Source organism: Pseudochaenichthys georgianus, chromosome 2, assembly GCF_902827115.2.
Source record: "Pseudochaenichthys georgianus chromosome 2, fPseGeo1.2, whole genome shotgun sequence".
NCBI lineage: Eukaryota > Metazoa > Chordata > Actinopteri > Perciformes > Channichthyidae > Pseudochaenichthys > Pseudochaenichthys georgianus.
Window position 1 is genome coordinate 4,366,039 of NC_047504.1, and position 25,559 is coordinate 4,391,597.

The 25,559-nt window shown below is 41.5% G+C and overlaps 1 protein-coding gene across 1 annotated transcript in view; it reads right to left on the minus strand.

Annotated features, from left to right (window-relative positions):
- filip1l (filamin A interacting protein 1-like) overlaps positions 1-25,559 on the minus strand; it is a 62,242-nt gene that overhangs the window by 30,901 nt on the left and 5,782 nt on the right. Inside the window, exons 2-4 of the mRNA XM_034098428.2 lie at positions 5,944-6,286; positions 5,276-5,449; positions 4,993-5,171 (exon numbers count right to left, since the gene is read on the minus strand). Coding sequence (XP_033954319.1) covers positions 4,993-5,171; positions 5,276-5,449; positions 5,944-6,276 — 686 coding nt within the window. The 5' untranslated portion in view covers positions 6,277-6,286. The remainder of the gene's footprint in view (positions 1-4,992; positions 5,172-5,275; positions 5,450-5,943; positions 6,287-25,559) is intronic.

Here is a 25,559-nt window from a genome sequence, read left to right on the forward strand (position 1 = left end):
GAACTATGTTCTCCATTAAATATATTAACCAAGACACTATCAAATTGTGTTTCTATGTTTGGTATTCCTCTACTGACGATTCTGGCCAACATACAGTACAAACAGACACTGACATGTCTGAGATAAGATAATGTTGCTTGATTTATCCACATTTTTTCTGTTTATCAGACGGAGAGTTCAGCAGATCAAACTAAAACAAGCTGGGATGTCGGCGATAATGTCTTCTATGATGCCTAGTTTGGCAATGGGGTTAGTCCCTAATGCTAATCTAAGCTAATTGCTAATCTACTGTACATGCAACGCTCGTTTATCGGTTGATCATTTTTCAACCGATTAAAAATGCCACACTTATTCAGAGGCCTGGACACAGGCAAGTATTAGCAAGAATAAAAGAAAGGAATTATAAAAAAGTAATGAAAATTATTTAAGAAAATGGTGGAAGTAGCAGTTTGTGGTGTTGACAATATTAAAATCCAAAGACCTTATCAATATATAGCACATAGTCTTTCTGTTTATGATTTTGTGGTAGTGTTTATTATGTTTAATTAAACTCATTAAAGTATTAAATTGTACAAACCCTGGATTCAGTAACAGACCTTTTGCCTCTCTACTCCCTCTGGTTTAAAATGATCCCGGACCAGCTGGCCCGGTAAACATTTGACTGCCCTTACATCACAGGACTTCTGCGTGTCCAGGTTCATGTTCCATGCCCCTTGCTGTCATCTGCAGACATCAACATGTGGAGTGGCCTGGTGTAGCCTTTAAACGGTAAAGATAGCAGGAGACTCATATTTCCATGCACTCTCTCACATGACACACGAGCATCAGTCATTTTGTTATGCTGTGCAATGAAATCAGAGGATACAGATGGTCATCAAATGCATTTCTCTGTGTGTGTGTGTGTGTGTGTGTGTGTGTGTGTGTGTGTGTGTGTGTGTGTGTGTGTGTGTGTGTGTGTGTGTGTGTGTGTGTGTGTTTAAAGTCACATCTGCTGATGGTTAGGATGCCGCTCTCGCTCTCACACTCCTGCTGTTCCTGCTGTACCCGGCACCCGATGAGGTCATCACTCGTCGCTCGATTGCCTGTTTCTCAGAGGGGAGTCCAGTTCATCCCCCATGTCCGTATGTGCATGCTTTTTAGGAGCTTCCAGGGTCTACTGTCTTAATAGCATCCTGCTTTGATAATAGAGTAAAAAAGGCAGCCGAGGTGTACAGCGCTTAAAGTCCATTCCAACTCTTACCTTAGGATGTAACTTTCCAGAACCCCGTAAAAGGAAATGATTACATTGGGCGAAAATGCATGAAACAATGATGCATCAGTGCGAGAGAAATGAAAGCCTGCTGTGACGTGGTGCCTCTAATACGATACATGCCCAAACTCAAAAGTTATTTCTGGGTTAGCAGTTGTTCTAGCGCTCTGTAATAATGTTTTGGAAGGAGAGCAGAGCAGGATCGCTGAACAAACTGGGTTTGTGCTGGAGCGACGGGCTTTAGAGGATCAGTGGACTGCTATACAGACATACAAGGTTTTATTTTTCTGATCAGCACTGGACGTTTCAACAGCAGAGTTTATTATCCCTAAATGTATTGGCTGCTTGTAATGTTGGAGATCAGTGAACAAAGTGAAGGCGATAACATTGTTTTGATAACCAATTATGTACAAACCCTGAAGAAATAAAACCCGAGTTCTAATAGAGGTCCATCAAACTAAACTGCTCAGTTCATATTATGAACGCTGTTGGCCTCTCATTTATGAAGCCCCACATGCACTCTAAGTCATGTGCATAGTACCGTACCATGTTATAACTCATTATCTGTGTAGCGGCACTAAAACATCTAATGTCTCATGTGAGGATTGTCCAGGAGGGAATGAGGAACAGTAAGAGGAGACACGTGTACCTAATAACTTCACACACACTCCCAGTGAGAGCACACAAATAAAGCTGCGTCCAATCTCACACAGCCGATGCTAACACACATTTTGACTCAATTCTATACATGTACTCAGGCTTTGGCGCACCCGACACTAAACATATACACCATCATCATATTTCCATGGTAATCTGGCATCACGTTGAGCATGCAGTGTGATTCATGCTTCTCGAGCCATTAGGTTACTTTTTCTTCTTCTTGTTTTGGCCTGCTCTCAGTCGCATGAATCTTTTCGCCTTTTCTCACGCAGCAATTAGCCCGATCCTTGACAGAGAGGCCTATTTTTCATGGCAGCCTGTCCTTCCTGACATGCTTGGTGACAATGCGCAGACCGTCGTCAAACTGTCCTCCGGTCCAACTCACACACTCTGCTACGGCTGAAGTGGAATGATGTGACCGTCTCAAGTAGGTCACGGGCCGACGTCCAGCTGTGTTTCTTTTGTGAGATGATTTGCTGCGGCCGCATTTATGTGTGTGTGTGTGTGTGGTTTTACGGCCGTGAGTGTGCCCCTTTGAGTCGTAGGTGAGGTTTTGGGTTAGTGTGTGTGTGTGTGTGTATGATATGTGATATTGCTGAGGAAGCAGTAAACATGGCACAGCCCAGTGACGGCTCTCTTGTTTGACATTTACAGAAGAAACCAGTCGGACATGTTTCCACATTAGGTCTTAGCTGGCAATGTCAAACAGCTCCGTCCCAGACTTATCTCACATTACGCTATTTAATGGATCACAGTTCCACCATTAGAGCCGTTAAGACAACACGCCTGTGCAGTCAGAAAAAATACTTGTAATGTCTCGTAATCCAGTGTGAGGTTGGATATTTAACACGAGCGCAGTACAACGGCTGCTGACATCACACAGATGAAATTACAGCTAACAGACACAACACGCTGTAATGTGTTATCAAGGCCTCTGAATGACGCTTTGTAATTCGTAGCACTTGATAGAATAAGTGCTACCAGGAATTCTGGTGCAGTACAAACATTCCAGCAGTGATTAAAGATGACAATCTAACAACTCAGATGTTTTGCAGGTATACTATATATCAGATTGGGACGATGATGTTTCCAGGTAATAAGTAATGTGACAATTTGAGATTTTGTAGCTATGTGAAGAGTCAACCATCGCCAACATGACGATGTTGTTCTCCCCCTGTTCAATCTGAGGACACGTACCAACACTTTTTAAAATGTGTTGGATAAGGGCTACTTTTTAAACACCATATTGACTACTGTAAGACATTTCAATCTCCACTGGTCTTTCTGTACAGGCTAAAGTCTGTTTTCCATGTCATCAAGAAAACTCTTAGTTGCGAGTCGTTCCTGATGTATTTTGGTGATACTATTTAAAAGTTTGCTTCACCTTGTCCAGGCTTGACCCCCTGTATCAGCCCTGAGCTACATGTATGCCACTCACTTGAGCTTCAGGACTTATACAGCATGGCAGTCACAATCTTCAGTTGCACAAATGGTTTCCGTTTAAAGTGCTTTCTATTGGTAAAACAAACCTGTTGTCCTGGAATCTCCCCGTATCTCTTCACATACTGTATATCCTCAGTGCTACCATAAAACAAAGCTGTAAAGTTAAAGCTTATTTGTGTATCCAAGCTCAAACCAAATTTATCTGTGAACAAACTCTTGCCCCTCTCTCTCGACTCTCGGTCCCTGGACCCTCTCCAGAAAAAAAAAAACGTTGGTGTGCTACAGCGTTTGGTCAATAAACAGTGATAATAAAAGTTAAGTACCTATTTACACATCATGGGAAAAACATTAATGGAATTCTTTTGTTTTTGTTCCGCCTGTAATCCTGAAGAACAATTTGATTTAAAGATGGGGTAGGTAAATTTGAGAAACCGGCTCGAGATCGCTAGAATTTGAAAATACACAACCGGAGAAAATCTGCCACTTCCTTATAGAGCCCCTCCTCCAACACACACGAACGCGCACATGACCAATGAGGGCACGAGATAAGTTTGTGCCCCGATGGAAGGCTGACAGGCAGGTAGGCCATCCAATCGATTGGTTGTACTTTTTACAGTATTACGGCTTCTACAGATGACGTTTTTTTATGGATTTTTTGTCAAAGCACTTCAGATATTCATTGCTATCGGGATGTTAAGAGCATTCCATGGAATATAACAAAAAGTGTATCTCGAGCCGGTTTCTGAAACTTACCTACCCCACCTTTAAAGCTAACATTACATAGGATTGGAAGGAGGACTCTAACAACTCCTTTACTAGCGGACAAGCTAATTATGAGCAATGCGCTTAAGCTTATTTAAGGCCACTATCCTTATCCTTCATCTCATTGTCAAAGACAAACAAACATTTGATCGCTCTTCTCCTCTAAATGCTGAAAGGACTCTCGATGCCGTCCAACATGCGCGCGTTGACATTGATTCCTAAAGACACTTGTACTGTCGGGACAGCAGAGAAGACAGATATTCCTAAAATAGGAAAGCCGCATCAGTCGTACATTTGGCTTCACTTAGATACTGCATTTAGGGGCTCATGCATGTGGGGTGAGGACATGAGTGTCACTTGATATAGTTTAAGGCTTTTTATGTTCTGCCTGTTAGATCTTAATGGATCAGGCAGTCTAATTAAGGTCTGGGATCCGAAATGTGTTATAACCTCTCGTTGTGGAATGTCTAGTCCCATCCGGTAATACTTCATGCGACACTTGCTTAGTAGTCAGAAGTTAAAACTGCTGCATCTTAGTATAACATCCACTTGAGTATCCCATAATATGTCATGTTGTTTCTTCGTAGTCATAATTTAAATAAAACTCTACCGATGTCAGGAAGAACATTCTGACAAGGCTTTGAAAAACAGGAATCAAAATGGCCGAATGGTCATTGGCACCCTATGTCTTGAGGTTGATGGAAGAACGTAGTTGGGCATCCAAAATCAGCATTTGAGATGTGATGTTATTAGTAATTGCATTTAGATCACATGTCACCAAAGTATCTCCAAGGAAGCCAACTTAAATACATGTTGACACTGCAGGGTTGAAGAAACAATTGAGCTAATAGTTTGCTCGTGGTGATTGGTTCACTGACCTCTCGCGCTCCTGCTCCAGCAGGTTGGTGAACTCATCGCTCTTCTTCATGAACTCTCCGTGGTTCCTCTTCTCGTCCTCCAGCTTGAACAGGGCCTGTTTGTGCGACTGCTCCACCATCAGGAGCTGCTCCAACATCCGCCGGTGCGTCTCCCTCTGCTTCTCTACTAGCTTGTCTAGCTGTGGGGGGGGGGGGGGGGGGAAGCACATAGAAGACACCTGTCACGGAGCTTATTTCAGACCCATATATGCGGTCGCTAATTCTGATTGAGAGTTGCTGTTACCTCTATCATTGGCTTCTCGTAGATGTCCTCTTGGAACATTTCAGCCTTGCCCTGGATGGCGTCTCTTTGCAGGGACTGCAGGACTGTTGGCGGGGCGACAAAGCCATATTTGGCCTCCAGCAGTGCAAAGTCCATTTTCTCTGCCCGCAGAACCGTGATCACCTCATCTCTGGCCTGTAGTCGGGGAAGAAGGTGGATTTGGTTAGATTTAACTTTATGAAGCAGACTTCCAATATGCAGCAGCAGAACAGCAAGAGACGATTCTATTCTTAACAAATGATGGTTAAAATAACTTCAGGCTTACGTTTTAGTAGTGAGGGACATCTACTCTTTAAGATTAAATCAAAAGATCCCACAGGCAGGCCCACAGATTCAGACTTAAAAATCACCTCCAATAGATGTTTCTATCTTTGTTGACTTTGATTCTTTGTATGTAGCTTCTAAAGCCTCAGCCCGTAATGCAGACTTAGCCTTGTTCCTATCATACAAACGGTGCCAGCAGATTCCTGGACCCAGGGCTGCAATGACAGGAAGTAGCCTCAGCTGTTGCCTGTCCATCTTTAGGGCCCACTGACCCATTGTTTCTGACTAAATGTCCAACTGGGGCCTTTGCCATGTCTGCTGGACCGACTAATTGTTCTAAGACTCACTCATACACTTTGGATTACCTGCAGCTCTCCCTCCAGCAAGCTAAGAAGAAAGACAAGGTCATCTCGGGAAAGGTCCCTGGTCTTCTCCTTCCGAGCTCCCTTTGCAGCACCGCTACTCCCACTCCCACTACTACTTCCATTTCCACTTCCACCGGCACAGGGGCTGTTCTTGGCCGTTTTGTGATTCCTCTGAATGGTGCCGGTGTCATCCGGCAGCTCCCGGTGTCTGCTGCGGCGCTCGGCCCTTCCTGAGGGCACCTCTCGCTCTACAGACCCCTTGCGGGAGTCCGATTTTTCCTGCTCCGGAATGGCCTTGGTCACGTCCTCCAGACTGTTGCTGCGGGACCGCATGTTCCTCTACCTGTTGAAGAGATAAGGAATATTTAACATCATTATTATTATTAGTTTTGCCCTGGAGGCTATATTTTCGGCTGTACTCACAGGCAACACAAGAAACAGAATACAAAATGTGCCAATTTGAATCCATGACCTTTAAGGCAGCAGAAATCTTTGAGTCTTTCCAATCTTTCACCGTCTTTGGAGGCTGTGCATGTCTCGACAGAACTTTTGTTTCTCACATGTCATATTGTGCATTTGGATCTCGTCACACTTTTCCAAACAACTGATCTTTCATCGTGATGCAAAAAAAGCCGTAAATGAAACCTACGTGTCACATTCACACCCGCGTTAGTCATCGGCTCAGCGCAACATGTCGTCATAGCCTTCCGTGTTATTATTAGTCTCTCAGCGGAATAGAGTCATCATCGCCCGGTCGTACCGCCGGCCACAAAGCGCGGTTATAGCGCACGTGTTCAGACAGTTCCAAGGCTTTTTGGATCTGGACCTTCGGTGCTTTGACCGCCAATCACGGCTGATTCATTTTCCTCTGACGTTAAATGACTAGAAAAAGGCGGCCAAAACCAGTCCTGCCAGAGGATATAGCCACTCGAGCGCTGTGGTTTGTTGTGTACTTTCTTTGTCTTTACTACAGATGATGATAGGCGGATTGATGGTTTGGGAGTGATCGTGAAAAGGCGTAACATCTGAGGAGATGACGTACGAATAGAAAAGCATCATGGCTACCTACCAAGGCCTGTTTGTAGCGAACAGTGTGTTCTTGTGACATCTGGTTTATGAATGGGCCGTTTAGTGACTCACTGAGTATGATAGATGGAACTATGATAAATAGATGTGTGCTGTAAACTGCAGCCCTACATGCCAAACAACTGTAAGCCCGTAATGTATTTATTTTTCAGCATTATGCTCAGTTTAAGTAAATATACCCAAAAGACAAAGCAGCACTGGAATGAAAACGTGCTGAAACTCATTGTGTGTGTGTTTAATGTGAGAGAGAATAATCTGCCCAAAGGCATGACATCACCTTCTACCCAGCGCGGCTCATATCAAAATGTTTCCACGTAACTGAGCTCGGAGTTCCTGTTTCGGCTTAAGATGGTATTTCACAACAGTGTGCTACTAACTGACTTTTATGTAGTCATTTGTATCCATTAGGCAACACAACATACTAATATTGGAAGTGTGCTTCTGGTAATGAATGATAAAGTTCTCCTCCTGGTATCTTGTGACGAAGCATGTACTTGAATGAAAAAAAGGTATCAGCTACAAATTAAATTAAATCAATTGATGTATCAGTTTAACCAAATACATTACTATGTGTAAAGTATATGTATACATGTATTTAGAGTGTTAAATGATCATTTGTTAGTGATAACATTCCAGTAATAAAATATAGTGAATAACATATCTGTGATAGGGTCCTGCTCACATACCTGCTAGGGATCATTTGAATACTTAGTATATATTTGTCTGTATACTATCAAGACAGTGTACTACCGTATTGTTACTTTGGTAGAATTCCTGTTGCAGAATGTAATGTTTGTTTAATATAATATTGCTGTAAAAGTACAAATATGGAGACTTATTCCACCTTGTCACTAGTTAAACCTAAACCAAGTTATCTTTACAGATCCATCCAGCATTCACCTTTTCCAAAATGAAACAAACAAAAACATATGTTATAATTGTATATATTTCAAACTTGGTCCAAAGTTGCCACAGACCAACATCACACCACTGCAACTGAATACGCCTACATGCGCCTTTTATGCACCGTGTTTCTGTGTGTGTCCACCCTCTGTGTGAGGCCCTCTGGCAGTTAATGAGGAAGAAAGATGGCGAGATGATTGCATTGTGCACACTCTCGGCAAGGCGCCACATGATTCAGAGCTGAGGTAATTCCCTGCAGTCTAAGACAGACTCCACATCGACTTACTCAATGATCTGGGCTACAGGCACTCGCTGTGTGTGTTTGTACAGATATATACGCAGTGTGTGTGTGTGTGTGCACAGATATACGTAGTGTCCATGCAAACCGTTCTTGTCCAGTATGTTAAGTTTACAGAACAGTTTGTAACCGTACCCAGTGTGTGTCATTACAACCTTTCTAAAGCACTAGATACATAATGAACTCAACTTTCCCTCAGCCTGTTGAAATGTACAATCTATTATGCAACACACACAAAGTCTGCAGATTTGAGCAGAGAATGTGCAACCAATCCAAAGGTCACAGACATGTAACGCGGTCCCGCTGGGATTCCTACACATGCAGGTATCACGTATCTGCAACATCTCCAAGATGGATCAGAAATATATCACATAGTTCGTGAAAAGGTTCACTGAGGGTCCAGGAGAATAGCTTCGTATTGGATCTTATACATCTCCAAATCGCTCCCTCACTGTCGAGGTGGGAGTCGAATAAATGAGTTTTGAGATCAGTGTTATATGTCTGGCGCGCGATGATCCTGAAACTTGGTGAGCAATGGTGAGCAAGCGTGCAGCAATGCTGGCCAGAGCTCCACTGCCTTGTGTACATGAACTGATGTGAGAACATGTGTTGAATTGTAGTTACATAGCATGAAACACCTTTCTTCCATTATCCAAGTATCCACTTGGTCTTTAAGATTTGAATGAGATCAAGACAAAGCCAAAATATATAAACATCATTAGGTTAACATCATGAGCTTTTACTATCAAGGTTTATATCTAAAATAAACAGTTTGAACGTGAGAAAAACAGTTTGCACTTAAGTGGATTGACCTTAAGTAGATATAATAAAACTCATCCGTGACACCAGCATAACAGTCCAAATTTAAATAAACACAAGGTGTGAATTTGGAAAGCGGTGCCAAATGAAAGCGCGGCATAATAAAGTCACTGTTTGGAATTTTCCTCTGGGTCTTGCTTTGCCGAAGGAGGCAAGAACACTGGCTCTTAAAATGTTTGTGTACGCTGCGTTCGCACATATTCTCTCCATGACAGTGCTGTGTCGTCAGCTCGGAGAAGGTGTGAAGAATAAACTGCAAACACACACCGTTAATTGGCCGCCATCTGTTGCTCGGATCCTTGGATAACCCTGTGAGAGCCTTTTAGGGCCCATTTAGCACATTTGAAATGTTCATGGTAGGGAATACATATATTTCTCTGATGATGTCTTTGGATAGATTTGTGAGTGAACAGGTAAAGGAGTTTTTATGTAAAAATTACATCCTGTCTAAACATCAGTCAGGTTTCAGAAAGCAACATACAGTAGCACCATCACTGCGACAATGAAAGTAGTGAATGATTTTGCCAATATCTTAGACAAAAAGCAGAGTTGTGCAGCTGTTTATTGATCTTTCCAAAGTGTTCGATGCCGTCGATCATCATATCCTGAAGTAGAGGCTGGCCAGTATTGGCATATCCAGCAGTGGGTGGTTTGTGAACTACCTCTCTGAAAGGTCCCAATGTGTTCAGTTTGATGGGCTGTCTTCTGAGTGGTTAAACATTACAAATGGTGTACCACAAGGTTCTGTTTTAGGTCCACTTTTATTCTCCATCTACATCAACAGCTTAGGTCAAAATGTGGATGGAGCAACTTTACATTTTTATGCGGACGACACCGTGATGTACTGTGCAGGTCCCTCCATTAAGGAGGCTGTTGTTAAATTGCAGGCTGTTTTTAATATTATCCAGACGCAGCTCGCGGAGCTTAAGCTTATTATGTTGATAAAACCAAGGTAATGGTATTTTCAAAAGCCAAAAAGACACCGGAGACCACTTTGGATATTGTTACTACTACTAAGTACTTGAAGTGGTTGCCTGTTATGAATACCTTGGTATCTGGCTTGATGATTGCCTCTCTTTTAAATGTCAGGTCAATAATCTGCTTTGAAATCTGAGGGGGAAGCTAGGTTTCTTTTTCAGAAACAAGTCCTGTTTCTCTCTTGAGGCCAGGAAAAGGCTAGTCTCTGTGACCTTTTGACCTGTGCTGGACTATGGTGATCTGATCTATATGAATGCACCTGCCCATCCCTGATCAAGTTAGATGCCGCCTATCACAGTGCTCTGAGATGTGTTACTAACTGTAAAGCACTTACTCATCACTGTACCCTGTATGCCAGGGCAGGTCTGCCTTCACTAACTGTACGGAGGCTCAGTCACTGGTACACGTTCATATACAAAGCCATGCTGGGTAAACTACCTTCTTACTGTACATCTGCTCTCTGATCACACAGAGAGTTGCAAGTAGCTATTGCCTGAGATCTCATGCTGTGGTTTTATTACATGTGCCAAGTGCTAGGCCTGTCTTAGGGACGAGAGCTTTTAGGTGCGCAGCTCCACTAACTTGGAACAGTCTGCAAAAAGAATGGAAACTGAGCAATTTAGTTCCACTGCCTGTTTTTAAAGCTCGGATAGATGCTATGCAATCTGATGCTGTTGGTACGTGTACATGTCGTTAGGTATGCACATTGTAAATCCCTGTATCTGTGTTGTATGATGTCCTTTCTGTTTTTCTGTTGTTTTCTGTTTTTATGTCTTCATGTGTCTCCCTTGAAAAAGACATCGATGATCTCTATGGGATTCACCTGGTTAAATAAAGGTTTGAAATGAAAATGAAATAGATTTGTATTGTTCTGCTCCTGAAGTCACAATATTATCCAACACTTATCATGTTGGTTCCTGTGCTTCATACGCAATAATAATACATCATGCTTTTCATCTGTTGAAGTACTCATAATAACATCCTGAATGAGCGTGTATGACATGTGTACAACTGCCCAGAGATTACTAAACCCATGCTTTGTCCTCTTACTAATCCCATCCAGCCAGTGTTGGGCGTTTTTGTCAAAGCAGATTGAACAAACTCCAATCATTTTTCATTTTGTGAGCAGGGATCGCTGCCAAGAGGTGATGTTATGATTAACAGGTGCTAAGATTTAATACAAGGGACTTGGCTGCTTGGCTTGGTTTCAGCATTAAAGGCAACACAAAGAATCATTCAAGCACAAGCACGACTTTATACAGAGGAAGGATTAATTAATTTTTTGTTTTGGTTTAACGTTCCCTATTACTTTTAACTTCAGGTATGCATATGAAGGTACATACAGTAGCTTTTCTAGAGGATCAAGGTTGTAGCACACACGGATCCAGAAAATGTATTTTGTTTATGGTTTGAGCTGAATGCTAACAAGCTTACAATGGCTTCGTATATACAGTTACGTGGCTAACAGGGTTTGTTCTATTGGGTTTTATTTTAAGTTTTTCTTCACTGTTTTCACTTCATGAAAATGCTAAATATTGGTCACCTGAACATGTCTTGTTCGCTCCGGTGACAACTCCCCTTCTTATACAGGCTTTGGTAAAGAACAGGGAATTTCATTGCATAGGTTCAAATCCTTGGACACTTAATCGTATTCTGATGACATCTGATAGCCTTAAAACAGAATCGAAGCAAAGGGTATTTGAAATGTCATTATTTTGTGTTGACCCGACGATGGTACTTGTAGAGTACATCACTTAATTTGTTAAAAACATCATCTGGGCTCCATTAATGTTGGTACAAAATGATACTGGCAATCCATTTCATACTTGAAGAGATATTTAAGTACGGACCAAAGCCGTGGACCACTGCCATCCCTTGAGCCACACTCAAAATTAGCAATATTAATAAAAACAGCTTTCTTATTCATTCATAAGTTCTCTTTCCTTCTTTCCCCTTCGTCCCAGAGGTCCTTCCATTACCGTGTGCTCTCATTAAGCAGCGAGGACAATGTCCGAAGCCAACAGCAAAGCTGTTACTGGAAACACTTGGCAGTTTCGCGCTTGTCTAGCCGGGACCACCAAGGTTTCTCCGAAAAGCTACCAGGTCAAAAGGCTCTTTCATTCAAAGAGCTTTTAGGCAATGAACTCACCAAGCCGCCTGCCAGCCAGTCAGCAACTCATACCCCCTCGTAAAGTCTGTCTTTAAGGCCAATCAAGTCCTTTCATCGCACATCTGAACACTTCACTGACTGTTGGGATTTATAATCTAAGCCAGCACCACACCCCTGCCCCACATAACTCTCCCCAATGTACCCAAATTTAGGCTGCGGCCCCACGAGGACGAATTCGGTCGTTTGCGTTACTGTTTAGTGTCATATAGACCGTTCGGCCACACGAGGACGACCGAATATGGCACTAAACGACTGAGGAAACGACAACGGGTCCCAAGGTGGATAGAAATGCATACGCCACTCTCTGGGGGGTCAAACAGCTCCGTGTGTGCGCCCTATACGGACATTTTCAGATCACTGATAGTGATTGCGCAATAGCCCCGCCTCTCCCCACCTCTTCTGCTTACCCCGCGCCAGTGCTGAAGTGTTTCGCCACCAACAACAACAACAATGGCGGATCGCAGAGTTGCTATCGTGCTCCGGACGCTATTGACCATGCTACAGTTGTTTGTGCAACATCTACAGCAATAATGATGAGGCAATAGCCCCGCCTTTCCCCACCTCTGCTGCTCACCCCCACGTCAAAGTAAACTGCACCCTGAATTCAGATTATTTATCTTTCTCTCGCGAGTGAAGTCTAATCTGACAGGACGGAGACACGCAGCTCTGCTCACCTGCAGCTCCTCCCTCTGCAGCAAAACACACACTTCAAGTCAGATCATCACCCTTAGCTATTTTAATTACCTCTCAAACTCCCTAAACTAGTTATAAATATGTTTATTTTTATAGTCGGCCGGGTCACTGATTACTGGATGAGCTGCTGCATGAAACAGACACTGGCGCTGTCCGAAGAGAGGGAGGAAAAAGAGAGGCTCCGTGTATTTTATCATTATATTATATAGAGTCGTTATTCATTTGTTTGAAAGCTCAATAAATAACAAAGAAGACCTTTGACCGGCACTTTTATAATTTTGTCCGGAAGATTTCAACTTTAATACACACTGACTGGCGAAAAACTCTGCCCGGTTCCCTCGGCCCCCACCGCGGAGAATAAACAGAAGGGCAACCATGACAACCTTCTTCTTCGCTGCTTTTGTGGAGGATGTTACAGCGCCACCTACAGGCTCCTGCATATGTACTGCAGCTTCTCCAGCGGTTGGAGCTAAACGGAGCGGTCTCGTGTGGGCAGACACTATCCGGATAATTATTGCATGTGGACGGAAGCCGTTTGCGATTGCGTTTGCGTTAATCCTATGCGTTTAGCCGTTTTCGTCCTCGTGGGGCCGCAGCCTTAGTCAATATACCTTTGAGCACTCTTCCCACTCTTGCTACGCTCAAACAAGCTGGCTTTTTAGTGATGACTTCACTTCTCATGTGAGCTGGAAGTACTGTAAAGCAGAGGAAGGGCTGTTAAAGGCAAGAGGGTTAAAGGTGAGAAAGCAGGTGTGCCACAAAGAGAGTACACACCTCTGTACTCTTTCCTCCAGCACGCACACATGCAAACAGGAGTGTGTGTGTGGACATTAACACACAGAACATGTGCATTGCATGTACCCACCCACCGCTGCACAGGCACAAATTACAGAGTGGATTCCTGCAGCCTAACATCACGCTGCTGTCAATGTGATTGAGGGGGAGAGAAAGGCAGATCAAAAGAGGGCAGAGAAAGGGAAGAGAGGGGAGGGGAAGATGGAGGAGCTGCAGTGTCTCCTTTGGAGGGTTTAGACGCAGCTTACTGTACACAAAGTGTGCACTAAATCACCACTTACAATCATTTCTGAAGGGACTAAATGCTTTCAGGTGGCTCGAGTAGATTATGTAACGTTTGTCAAACTTTTTCCCACTTGGATGAACTCAGACATGCACAGTGGAGCTCTCCAGCAACACGGCGTGAGGAGGAGCATTTATTTTGTATTTGTATTTATTGATATCCAAAATATGGCCACAGGTTTTCTAGCACATTAGCCTGACTGGTGTTGTACTTCAAGTTAAAGAATAGTAAGCAATTTGGGACATAGCGTTATTTTCTGCTGGCTGTAGTTTGGAGTCACGATTGATTCAAAAGGGCATTCTGGATCCAGTGCATAACAATCGTTTCAGGAAATACTCAGTCTGCTGTGGCAGACTGTGGTGTGAAAGCGTGAAGTGTGTATGAGATTCTGGAGTTTTTCATATTCGTAAAAGTGATATCAACTTACGCAAAATGACTATACAAATAACGGTAGGGCTATAAGAATAACAATAGGAGTAAAGTTTGAAATATACAAAGCAAATGCTGCCTTCTGTCTTTTTATTTCTGAGAAAATTGCCAAACATAAATTGTACACAAAATAAGACGTAAAACCGATATCTACAAATCACAGACTATTCCTAGACACAACTTTGACTTGTTGTGTTGGAATACTGTACCTAGGTTCTTTAAAAGGAATTGGTATTTTACACCTACCACAGCAACCGCTATTTTTTATATCCTGTGACTTATTTTACACCTACCACAGCAGTGTGTCTGTGTCAATAACCCACACTATCTGTTTGTGGCCCATGATAAATTGATCATGGAGGAGAAGCTAATCAGGTCTTAACGGCTTGTTTTCATCCCAGCACGTCTCCACTCAAAGCACCACAGTCACTCACGCATCAACGGTCTGCTTCATGTAAAATCCACATTCTTCACACGGTTAAACGTCTTGGTGTGATGAATGTGGGCTCACAGCCATGTGCTTGACTGTATAATCAAATATCAGCAAATATCATATTTGTTCTGAAGTACAGCTTTCAGATCCATGCTCATATAGCTCAAGTGTTAAGTATCTGTAATGTGCTTCGCAGTGAATGTAGTAGTCATGCTTGCATTATTCACACAATCAATAATGAATCCATTCTTCTTTACACATTCCACATTTCAACCATTCAAACAGTCATGTTTATGTCTTTGTGTGTAACAGAAAGAGCCAAAGAGAAATAGTACTAACTTACAGAGCCAGAGGAGGTCAGAAAGCCAAAACAGCGCTTTTTGTAAAGTGAAAATCATCTTAAAGCTTGATAAGAATAACAATTCATATAATACATAGCCTATATTGTTTTGTATGGTACAGGAGTTAACTGTTTTTAGCTGTTAATAAAGTAAGCTTCTGAGCCCTTCAAAATGACTTCATGATATACAGGAAAACGTACTGTGTTAATCAATACCATTAAGTGGTAATAAATATGTTTGAGGCAGATACCTTTGGGGTGAAAGACTAGGTGTTCCATTGTAAAATATGAATATACAGTAGAAAATAATGTTTCTACTTGTATTGCAACTCTTAAAATGTTGTTAAAAAGTGTTAAAGTGTTAAATTCCCCAAGTCATAGCTGTCAGAGTAGCATGCCGTGCCCGAGAGGTTTCTATCAAGTAGCTGGGAAAAAATAAATAATTGAAATGTTTACAAACAGCGCAGGGGTTGCCGTGGTAACGGTAGCGATCAGCCTTCAGGCCTCGAGGTCGGATGAAGAGCCATAAAACCGTCGGGGATGTTTCCTGAGAGCATTAGTGTGAGGACTGTAAAGCAACAAAAGAAGTGGTTTGGGAATTCTTCGGCAGTGAAGTGGCCCACGGCTCAGCCCCCCCCCCCCCTGCTCACATGTAGCAAAGCTGTTACTCAGATGCATGCAAAGCCCCCCATTAAGTGGTTCAAGAAGTGGCACAATCAAATCAATTTACAAACAAAAACAACCAATATTTTGAGCTATTTTTGCCAAAAAAGGAGACATGACTGCTGATTTACTGGTTTGGTTCCTATTTAAATGTTGACTTATTATGCTATAATAATATATATAATACGTTATACTATATTTGCATTTCTACTAGAACATGTTTACACACTTTATTGTTCAAAAAACACTTTATTTTCCTCCTACTTTCTTTCAGAATATATCTGCTCTGTTTTAGAGCCTGTCTTTTGAAGCCCTCCTGCGGAAAAGGCAGTCTGCTCTGATTTGCCTTAGCAGAACAATTGCAAAGGTCGTTATCAAGTCTTTGTGAAGATACTCGGATAGTTGTTGACCATAGTGTTGCCTGGTGCATCCCATTTGGCACACTAGAAAGTGTGTCTCAAGGACAGAGATCATATGTGTTAACATAGTTGGACTGTGCATTTGAAATCTGACCAAAAGATATCACAGGTACAGAAACACACAGAAACACGCTGTTCTCCACCAGAGGGAGCCCTTTTTCCATTGAAGCGTGAACCTTCACGTCAGGCAAGGTTCATCTCAAACTTCAAGTGAAGTTACAATCAGCTTAAATGTCTGCCTGTGCTGGAAGACAAATCACTCCTCTGGTATCTCCTCTGTTGTTAACCTTTTCTTGATTTGCGTGTGTTTTTTCTGGACCTAAATCGTGTCTCAACTATTCAAGCGAAACTAAACTCAAATGTTAAAATATGCTGCTATTCTTTGTTTTAAGTTATAGTTAGCTCAGATGTTTTTGTCTTGGTCAGATGAACCAGTCGTTATCAGATGTGATCTCAGCCTGTCAGACTATGTTCTAACATTAAACAGACAGAACACGGGGAAATGAAAGTTGGCAGATGAATTGATTGAAGTTGGAGCCTTAATTCCTTATATGGTACATGTTGCAGAGCCCTCTTACAAATATGTAATCGTCAGCTATGTAAATTAAACTGTCTTGGCTTGAGATCATTTAAACATTTTATGAAATGTCACTGTGAAACAAAAACGAGTACATTTTTAAATCTCAGATAAACGTCGAGGGGGGAAGAGAAACAGCGGGATCTGTTTGTTATCGCTCATCACGTTAAGTTTCATGACATAAAGCTGGTGACAGTCAGGAGAGTGGAATAAAGGAGGAGAGACACAGCATTGATGCTTCCTCTGCCAGGTTTACAGTCTGAGAGGAGAGCCAAGTCTGATGAAACGTTGCCAAGCATACATGCTGTTAGTCTCACTTGCTGTACAGAATGTACACACACACACTCACACACACACACGCGCGTTCTGTTTGTCTGCTTTTGTCCCACAGTTTTGCCGATGAGAATGTCTTTCTCGTGATCTCACGGCTGGCTCCAAGCGCTGTGTTTGACTGTCTGTACTTGTGTAGGCCTCCCTTCACTGTATATTAGTGATCTACCTCGTGCCAAGGTCTTCACATTTAACAAGGTCAAGCTGGTGAAAACAAAAACACACAGCAGTCCAGAAGTTCAGCGACCTCTCAACCATAACCGGGACCAAATGACTTTTTAATGGAGCCAGAAATTCCGTTTGGATTCAAACATCAGCAAAACATGGCGCACGCGGAGTGAGCCTCGTTCTCGTGCTGCTGCTCTCTGACTATGTGTAACCCTGATGTCGGCCTCAGTACACGTTCTAAACACGCCCAATATATTTAATATCCTGTATCGGCTTCCATGCATTGGCAGTTGCTCCTGTCGTGTCATCAGACTGTAGCCGTGTCTTCTCTAGAGCAGGTGATTACGAGAAAGAGACGCTTTGAGGACTGGTGGGGTGGGAGTTGGCCAGGAAATGCTGCGGGATAGTAATATCATACACATAACAGTAGTAATAGCAGATATGGCATGACCTATAACTGAACCACAGTGGGCAACTAGCTGGTGAACATATTGAGCATTAGCTGATAACGCTGATAATGAACGGCCCCACCCTCGGGAACCACCAACTTGATGTTTGGATGCACTGAACTAGAAAATACAGCGCATCTTTTTGATAGCATTCATTGCAATTGGCCCGTGCAGATATTCACTTTTATATTAAAACACTCATGTGCATTCAATTCACATCAAATGCCGCCAGAGCTGCGAAAAGTGTTCCCACTCAAAATGAAATGGACAAGAATGTATTAGGTGACATTTGAAAAAGATCCAGATCTTCTCCATGCTTTAAAACTTGATCCCTTCCGCCCCCCTCTGAAGTGTCCTGTGTGACAGAGCAGCTCCAGACAGATCCGATGGTCTGGAGGTGTGAATGTCTGGAATGATCCGCCACCACATGGGAGACCAGGGAGAAAGACAAATGGCCTCCGGTACAAGCCCTAACATCCTCACACTGTGATCCCCTGCATCCCACACACCCAGCGAATAAATCACCGTCAGATCCAAATAATGTTGATTATAAAGCGTTCTCATAAAAACCCTGACACACATGGCTGCTTCCATATATGGCATTTTTCTTCACTAGTCACAAATGTAATTCCTGTTGTTTATTCAGCCTACGACAGTATTTATGTTATCTTCCCGAGTGCATTTCAATTCAGGTCCCAATTTGAACATTGCCTTATTTTGAAGTATTGTTCAGAGAATATACAGACTCTGCTGTTCAGCCAGCAGAGGGCAGCACTTTCTTAGTTTTTGAAATGGCCTTTTGGAGATTGTGTACTTGGTGATGCAGCCATGGCATATTGATTTAGTTATTATATTAACATGTTGAGGCTAGTTCTGATTCAACTTCACCAAACTAGTTAGAGGAAGCACAGTACAAAGCCTGAAAGTGTACAACACAACCACATCTAGTGAAATCAGATTTAACTGGGGAACAGTTCAGCCGAACAAAGGATGAAGTTGAAGAAGATAAGTAAAACGTGTATGTATTTTCCCGTTTAGCAGAGTTCTTAGGGGGGCAAATCTTCCAAAAGGTGTGGTGTTTGTTGCCCCTCCAATCTGCCTTGGTTTAGTTTACTCTACGTTAAATGGATCATTGTATTAGCAGCCTGCAGACAGCTTGTGTCATCAAATGCCTAAGATGCTTTCGGTCTGATTCAGCCACTATATTGTTTGTTTATTTTGAGAGAGATCAATTGATTTAGACAAAGATAATTGACCAGGAAACAGCTAGTGTACAGGAATAATGACCACTGGTCACTGGTTGGGATAAAAAGAAACAGTTTAACGTTGTTTTACGTTAGCTCCCCTGACTGAGGAGGACTCTCACATATTAGAGTCAGGTAGTCAGCAGGCTGTCACAGTAACTGCATCTGCACTATGTGATGTTCGAAGTCACGTAAATGTACTCAGCTGTTTCACCACCCAGTATGGAAATACATCTATCTACTAGTTCAGCTTCCTTTTACTAACCGACTGTCAAGAAAAGCTATAGGTTAGAGATGTTAAAGTCCACACATCCTTTACTCAGGTAGAAGTACAGATACTCGTGTTTAAAATCACTCTGGTAAAAGTAGAAGTACTGACTAAACTTCTTACTCAAGGGGGAATCAAAGTAAAAGAGGCTTTGAAATGTACTTCAGTAAAAAGTATTCAGCGACCAGCTGTTTTAAAGAGTACCTGACCTCCCTTTATATTAATAGAACAATAATGTCATTGTTAGATAATGAATGTTTCCATGCTGAACAACGGCAACATGACAACGTTTCCATTGGTCCCTCTTCTTTAGAGAAGACCAGGAAGTGATGGATACACGGATCGTGTTCAAATCAATAGGCACGCAGTGACTCTAAAGAATAATGACCACGCCACCAAACACACATTCAGACTAAAGTAAGAAGTAAAAGTAAAAAGTCGTCAGAAAAATATGTAGTGGAGTAGAGTACTGATACCAGAAACATGTACTAATACGATTTCTGGAATAAAGTAGAAAGTCTAAATGTTGAGAATAAAGTACAAATTAAGCCTAATAATTTAATGTCCTTTTTTCTTCTCAAAAAGCGAGACCTAAAATAAAATCCTCTTCATGTTTTCCCTCTCATACCAGCCTCTTATACTCCATACTTCAGATACAGAAATAAGCAATGTGGATGCATCAGCATGCAGGCACACATTCACCGGTGCATTCCCGCTCTACGCATCCATCTGCGGAGTGACAGAGGATTGACAGTCGAAGATTACCGGGTCTCAGCATCCATCAGGTCTACATGCTGTCACACATACTGCCTCTCACTCACAGATTAACCTGGAAGTCTCGCTCGTTTTTTCGTGTAGTATTGTATTATATGAAAGTTACAGTTTTTGCATCACTTTTGTATTTTGGCTTTGATAACTAGAATCCATTTAACAATTCATTTTTCAAATAGAAAATGATGCGACCATACATGCATATAAAGTAAAATATCCACCCGTAATAACCACTTTAGCTAGCATGACAGTAACAGTCTGAAATATCTCAACACATTTCGGATGGATTGCCATGACATATTTAACAGATCTTCAGGATTCCCAGAAGATGAAGCCGACTTACTTTGTTGAACCTCCGGAGTTTTTTCTGTCGAGCCATCAGCAGGCTGAAATTACGGTCCCATTTAGAGTCAAATGGACGATAAAAAGCAGGGTACACTTGAGGGTGTGGCTACTTTGGGATTGACAGGTCTCCACCACGATGCTGTCCGGTTTGGGCGTTGTCGGGGTTTCTTTTCGTACAACTTTAACCAAAATGACAAACAAGAGGCTCCCAAACTGTAGTCCACTAATCATTGGGTGACTCCACCTTGTATACATCCACTGAAATGTCTCAACAGCTATTGAAACGACATGATATACATATATATATACACAAGTCATGAACATATGTCATGAACGTGCTCATTATATGTATACTGTGTATATATATACACACTCATGTATATGATGTTTTTAGATTGGCAGTTAGTAGAGTGTAAGCAGATGCACTTACTTTCCTCCTATGTGTATATGTCTTCACTTGAGTTCAGTTAATGATCATCATGGCTTTAGGACTCTGACTTTCAGGACAACAAATATCACGTCGCATATTAGACTAATATATCATGATATTCCTTATTTTCTCCCCTACCAATTACCGTGGCATCACCGCCTATTTGCTTGTAATCTAATCTGTCCAGTGGCCGACAAACCCGGGCTAAAATTAGGGCTCATCCAATGCCCTGGCCAGTAGAAGCGAGGCAGAGACATTGCCTGGTGGTGTTGGACCACGTCCCACTGAGGGTCTGAACTGTAGTCTGCTCATTTGTCCTTCAGCAGCCAATGTTTGATTAGTCATTTGTCTAAGCTGAAATGTGACTCTATCGACTTTATTATATTGTGCTATTTAGTGCCAAGATAATGAAAGAACGGCAAATCAATGATGGGGACTGTATCGACCTTACTAACAGGCAGAGGTGATGTGTTTATAATACGCAATTATTCTGCGTCCCTGCTATGGGATCGCATTATCTGGCAGTGTGTGAATCTCTCAAGGTGAGGTGATTACCTGAGTCGGTCAGTGATTTTAAGTCCATTCATATCTGCATTGTTACAGCATGAGTCAGCTTTGCAGAGTATGGTCACGTCTTTGTATCTAGAACAAGGGTTCTGCAAACTCTCGATGCAGGTAGAATGATGAAAACAGCTTAGGGAGGATTCAAGGTTGTATGAATTAAAAGCAGTATACTCTCAGGATGTATCCTTCACAACTTGGACACCACACTCTGAAGCACTATTGTGACTTTGCCCCCCTGCACTGCATGAGTCATCTTGGCAGGTGGGTTTAATGCACCCACCTCCACCCTCACCGACACCATGCGCTGTGAAGGGCCTCATCCCAGCAACACTCAAACTCAACCCCAGTCTGAGCCAATCACGCCCATTTAGGACAATTCAAAGGTCTGTTCGGGGTAAAGCCAGTGCATTAGGTGTCACTGGGCGACACTGTGCAACCCAGTCTCACGGCATTTCGTGTTCACCAACACGATTTTTAATCTATTGATTCGTGTTCAGCAACACGATTTTTAATCTATTGATTCGTGTTCACCAACACGATTTTCCCCTTTTTTTCGTGTTGCACAGCACGATTTTAAAAGCAATGTATTTCTACTGGTAATGTGTTTCGTGCCTGCAGCACGTCTTTTTCTCCGGTCGGGTCGTGGAAGACCGAACGCTGTGGGGTTCATAAAAACATGTTCTTACTCAATATCAAGCCACAGTTATTGCTTTTATTTTAAATCGTATAATTTCGTCTTTTGTTGCCGTCTGTGAGGAAAATAAATGGGGCTCAGAGCCTCAGGATACTGAAATCTGTATTTTTAAATCTTTTTTTCCTTCTAATTCGTTATTCTTTTCAAAATAACACACTGTTATTTACTCACCAATAACACACAATTATCCTTGCTTTTATTTATTGGTTTAATTCCATAATCTCTGGCTTTTTTGGTGTCCGTCAGGAACTGAATTTCAAAATAAAATAACCGGAAACAGACGTAGGCCTATCAGGGACATTTCGAGCATCATTGCGATTGTCAACATTTCTGAGATTAGGATGGCCGAAGACACTACACTACCCATAATCCCCAGCTATCGTTTAGGACTACAGTCCCCGTGATTAATCTTCAAGCTCTGGGATTGGATGTTGGAGTGGCAGTGCGCCAAGGTTACGCCGAGCGTCAAACAGCTGTGTGAAATGGAACGAAACCACGCCAGACTATCCAAAACTGGAATCGAACGCCCCCCCCAGAACTACACATGCTGGCTATTGTGTTTCGCAAAATGTTCTATGGGACGTCTCTACTGAACGTTTTTTGTTTTTCCCACAATTAGAAGTTGCCAGTATTAAACACATTGGTGTTATCAAATGTAAACATATAATTAATAAATGGGTGAAAATCGCTTTGTGTCCATAATGCGCAGCATCAATATATAGCATTAATATATACCCACATGACAGCTCATTGATACTTTGTAATTCTACTCCACTACAATTCAGAGGTTAACCTGGTATTTTTACTCCACTGCATTTATTTGAGTTACTTTGCAGATTCTGATTCATGATGTGAAATATAAACAACCCTTAAATCAGACTTTAGTTACACCTGAGTAAAATTCAGGTAAGGTGATTGTCAAGTGCCACAATCAGGAGAGATATTTGATACTTGTGCTTGAGAAGACTAAACATGTATCTGCAATTGACATGAATGGAAAAGAGTAATAAAGTATATTAATTACTCGTTATTCTCTACTAATAGTTAATTAAAGACTGTATATTATGGCTATTTTGCACATCCCTTTCAAGATTTCAAGATTTTCAAAGGTTTATTGACATATCATACACAACTACGGTGTAGTTATGCAATGAATGAAAAACTTGAGTCACAGGTTCCTCAACAGTGCATTACAAGACATCTATCAATATGTGTGTACCTCCACCATTAAACTGTCATATTCTGCACATTTCTTATTCTATCTACATACATAAGAGTATAATTCATATGTATAATATCAGTTAAAATAAGTGCTTCAACATAGTTAACATTGCAGGAAAGCAATATAATAGACGTTGAGTACTTTGTCAGGCTTAATATTTATCTGTAGATACCCCCAACGTTTTTTTTCTTATTTTAAAGAAGACCTTAATCTGTTATTTAATGTTTAAATAAAGGTTAATTCGTTTTTTCTGTTTGCACCTCCTCCTATTAATATCTTTGTACATCCTGCACTAACTGTTTTATTGTAGAGATCACTTATAGTATCTTCTTGATTTTTTATATTCTATATTTCTATCACAGACCTTCTACTTTCCCCCTATGAAAGTATGTACTCTTAATATTTTTTAATAAAATATAACACATAAAAAACAATAATTCAATAACGTTGCTTTAACCACTAGGCGGTACACATAAGGTACACACAGCCATAATAACTTTGTATTATTAGTGGTAGGACACTTATGTATGTACACAACATCTAAAGATGTGTAGTTTTATTCATGTTTTTCACGTAATTTTACAGAATATTGCTATACTATTTCAGACTCAGTATTTACATTCTTATATTCAAAGAAAATCAGTAATATCTTTAAAAAACTACATGTCCTTTTATATCAGCTGTGCACCGTTATGGTGTATATATCTACACATTAGATCAAATGTAAAAGTCAGCCAAATTAGTGTTGATACTGCCAAGGAGACGTATTGTGTGAGAGAAATTGAAGATGTTGATATATTTATGATCCACGTCATTTATTCAGTTCGGCGGCATTTCTTCAGTTTTTCCAAGGTCTTCTCATCAGGGGCTCTCTAAATAAAGAACTACGGCAGATCTGTAATATGTAATGCAGGCCGAACCGTGTATTACAATGCCGTTATGTGATGACTTTCAAAGAGAAAAGCAAGAGCCACTCGGAATTAAGTATTCTTTTATTCTTTTAAAATGTTTTCCGGATTTCATATCATATAAACACCAAATCCCAGAATGCATTGCGGCTAAAACATCCAATCAGCTAGCTTAAACCATAGCTGAGGATCTTGGGTAATCGCTCGAAATGCTTCAGTTCCTGACGGACGCCAAAAAAAGCCCGATATTATGGAATTAAACCAATAAATAAAAGCAAGGATAATTGTGTGTTATTGGTGAGTAAATAACAGTGTGTTATTTTGAAAAGAATAACAAATTAGAAGGAAAAAAAGATTTAAAAAATACAGATTTCAGTATCCTGAGGCTCTGAGCCCCATTTATTTTCCTCACAGACGGCAACAAAAGTACCGAAATTATACGATTTAAAATAAAAGCAATAACTGTGGCTTGATATTGAGTAAGAACATGTTTTTTATGAACCACACAGCTTCCGGTCTTCCACGACCCGACCGGAGAAAAAGACGTGCTGCAGGCACGAAACACATTACGCAGTAGAAATACATTGCTTTTAAAATCGTGCTGTGCAACACGAAAAAAGGGGGAAATCGTGTTGGTGAACACGAAATGCCATGAGACTGGGTTGCACTGTAACACTCCCTTCCTTCCCTCCTGTTCTTGTTGCACTTAACATGTCTCCTAAATAAGAGGGAGCAAGGAAAATGTTAGTGGGTCATCAGAAAATAGCCTGATAATTGACCCTGTCATTTAGAAAATGCAAAAGTCGCATTGCCATGCTAAGCTCCCTCATCTCAGCTGGGTCCGCTTCTATAGCAACAGCAAACACATAGAGGGGCAACAATGGGGGCTAATGCTCAAAGAGTGTTCGCAGCGAGGTCCCTTGTTTTCTTTTTTTCTCTGGTGCATATTTAGAGACCTGTGTCGCTATATCTAATCATGTTACATATGCCAAGAATTTCACAACCAATGCCAAGTCCCTGGTGGAAATTCAATGCAGAAATAGCAGCGAGATGTGAGCTGGTTCATGTTGAGGCCTGCATGATACACAGCTCTGTAGGCAGTTGTTTTACATAATGTATGGCTACAAAGCTAGCTACGCTAAGATGCACTCATGCAGAACAAGTCACTTTTTCTTAGGTGCAGGTTTTGCAAAGTTTTAGTGTTTTCAGTAGTCGCTTACATCATCCAGTGTGCCAAGCAGATGAGTATAAGTTTGACATTTTTTAAATATTCACTTTCTTCAAGAGAATATAATGCCATAGCCAGCAGCCGGTTAGCCTAGCCTAGTATATATACT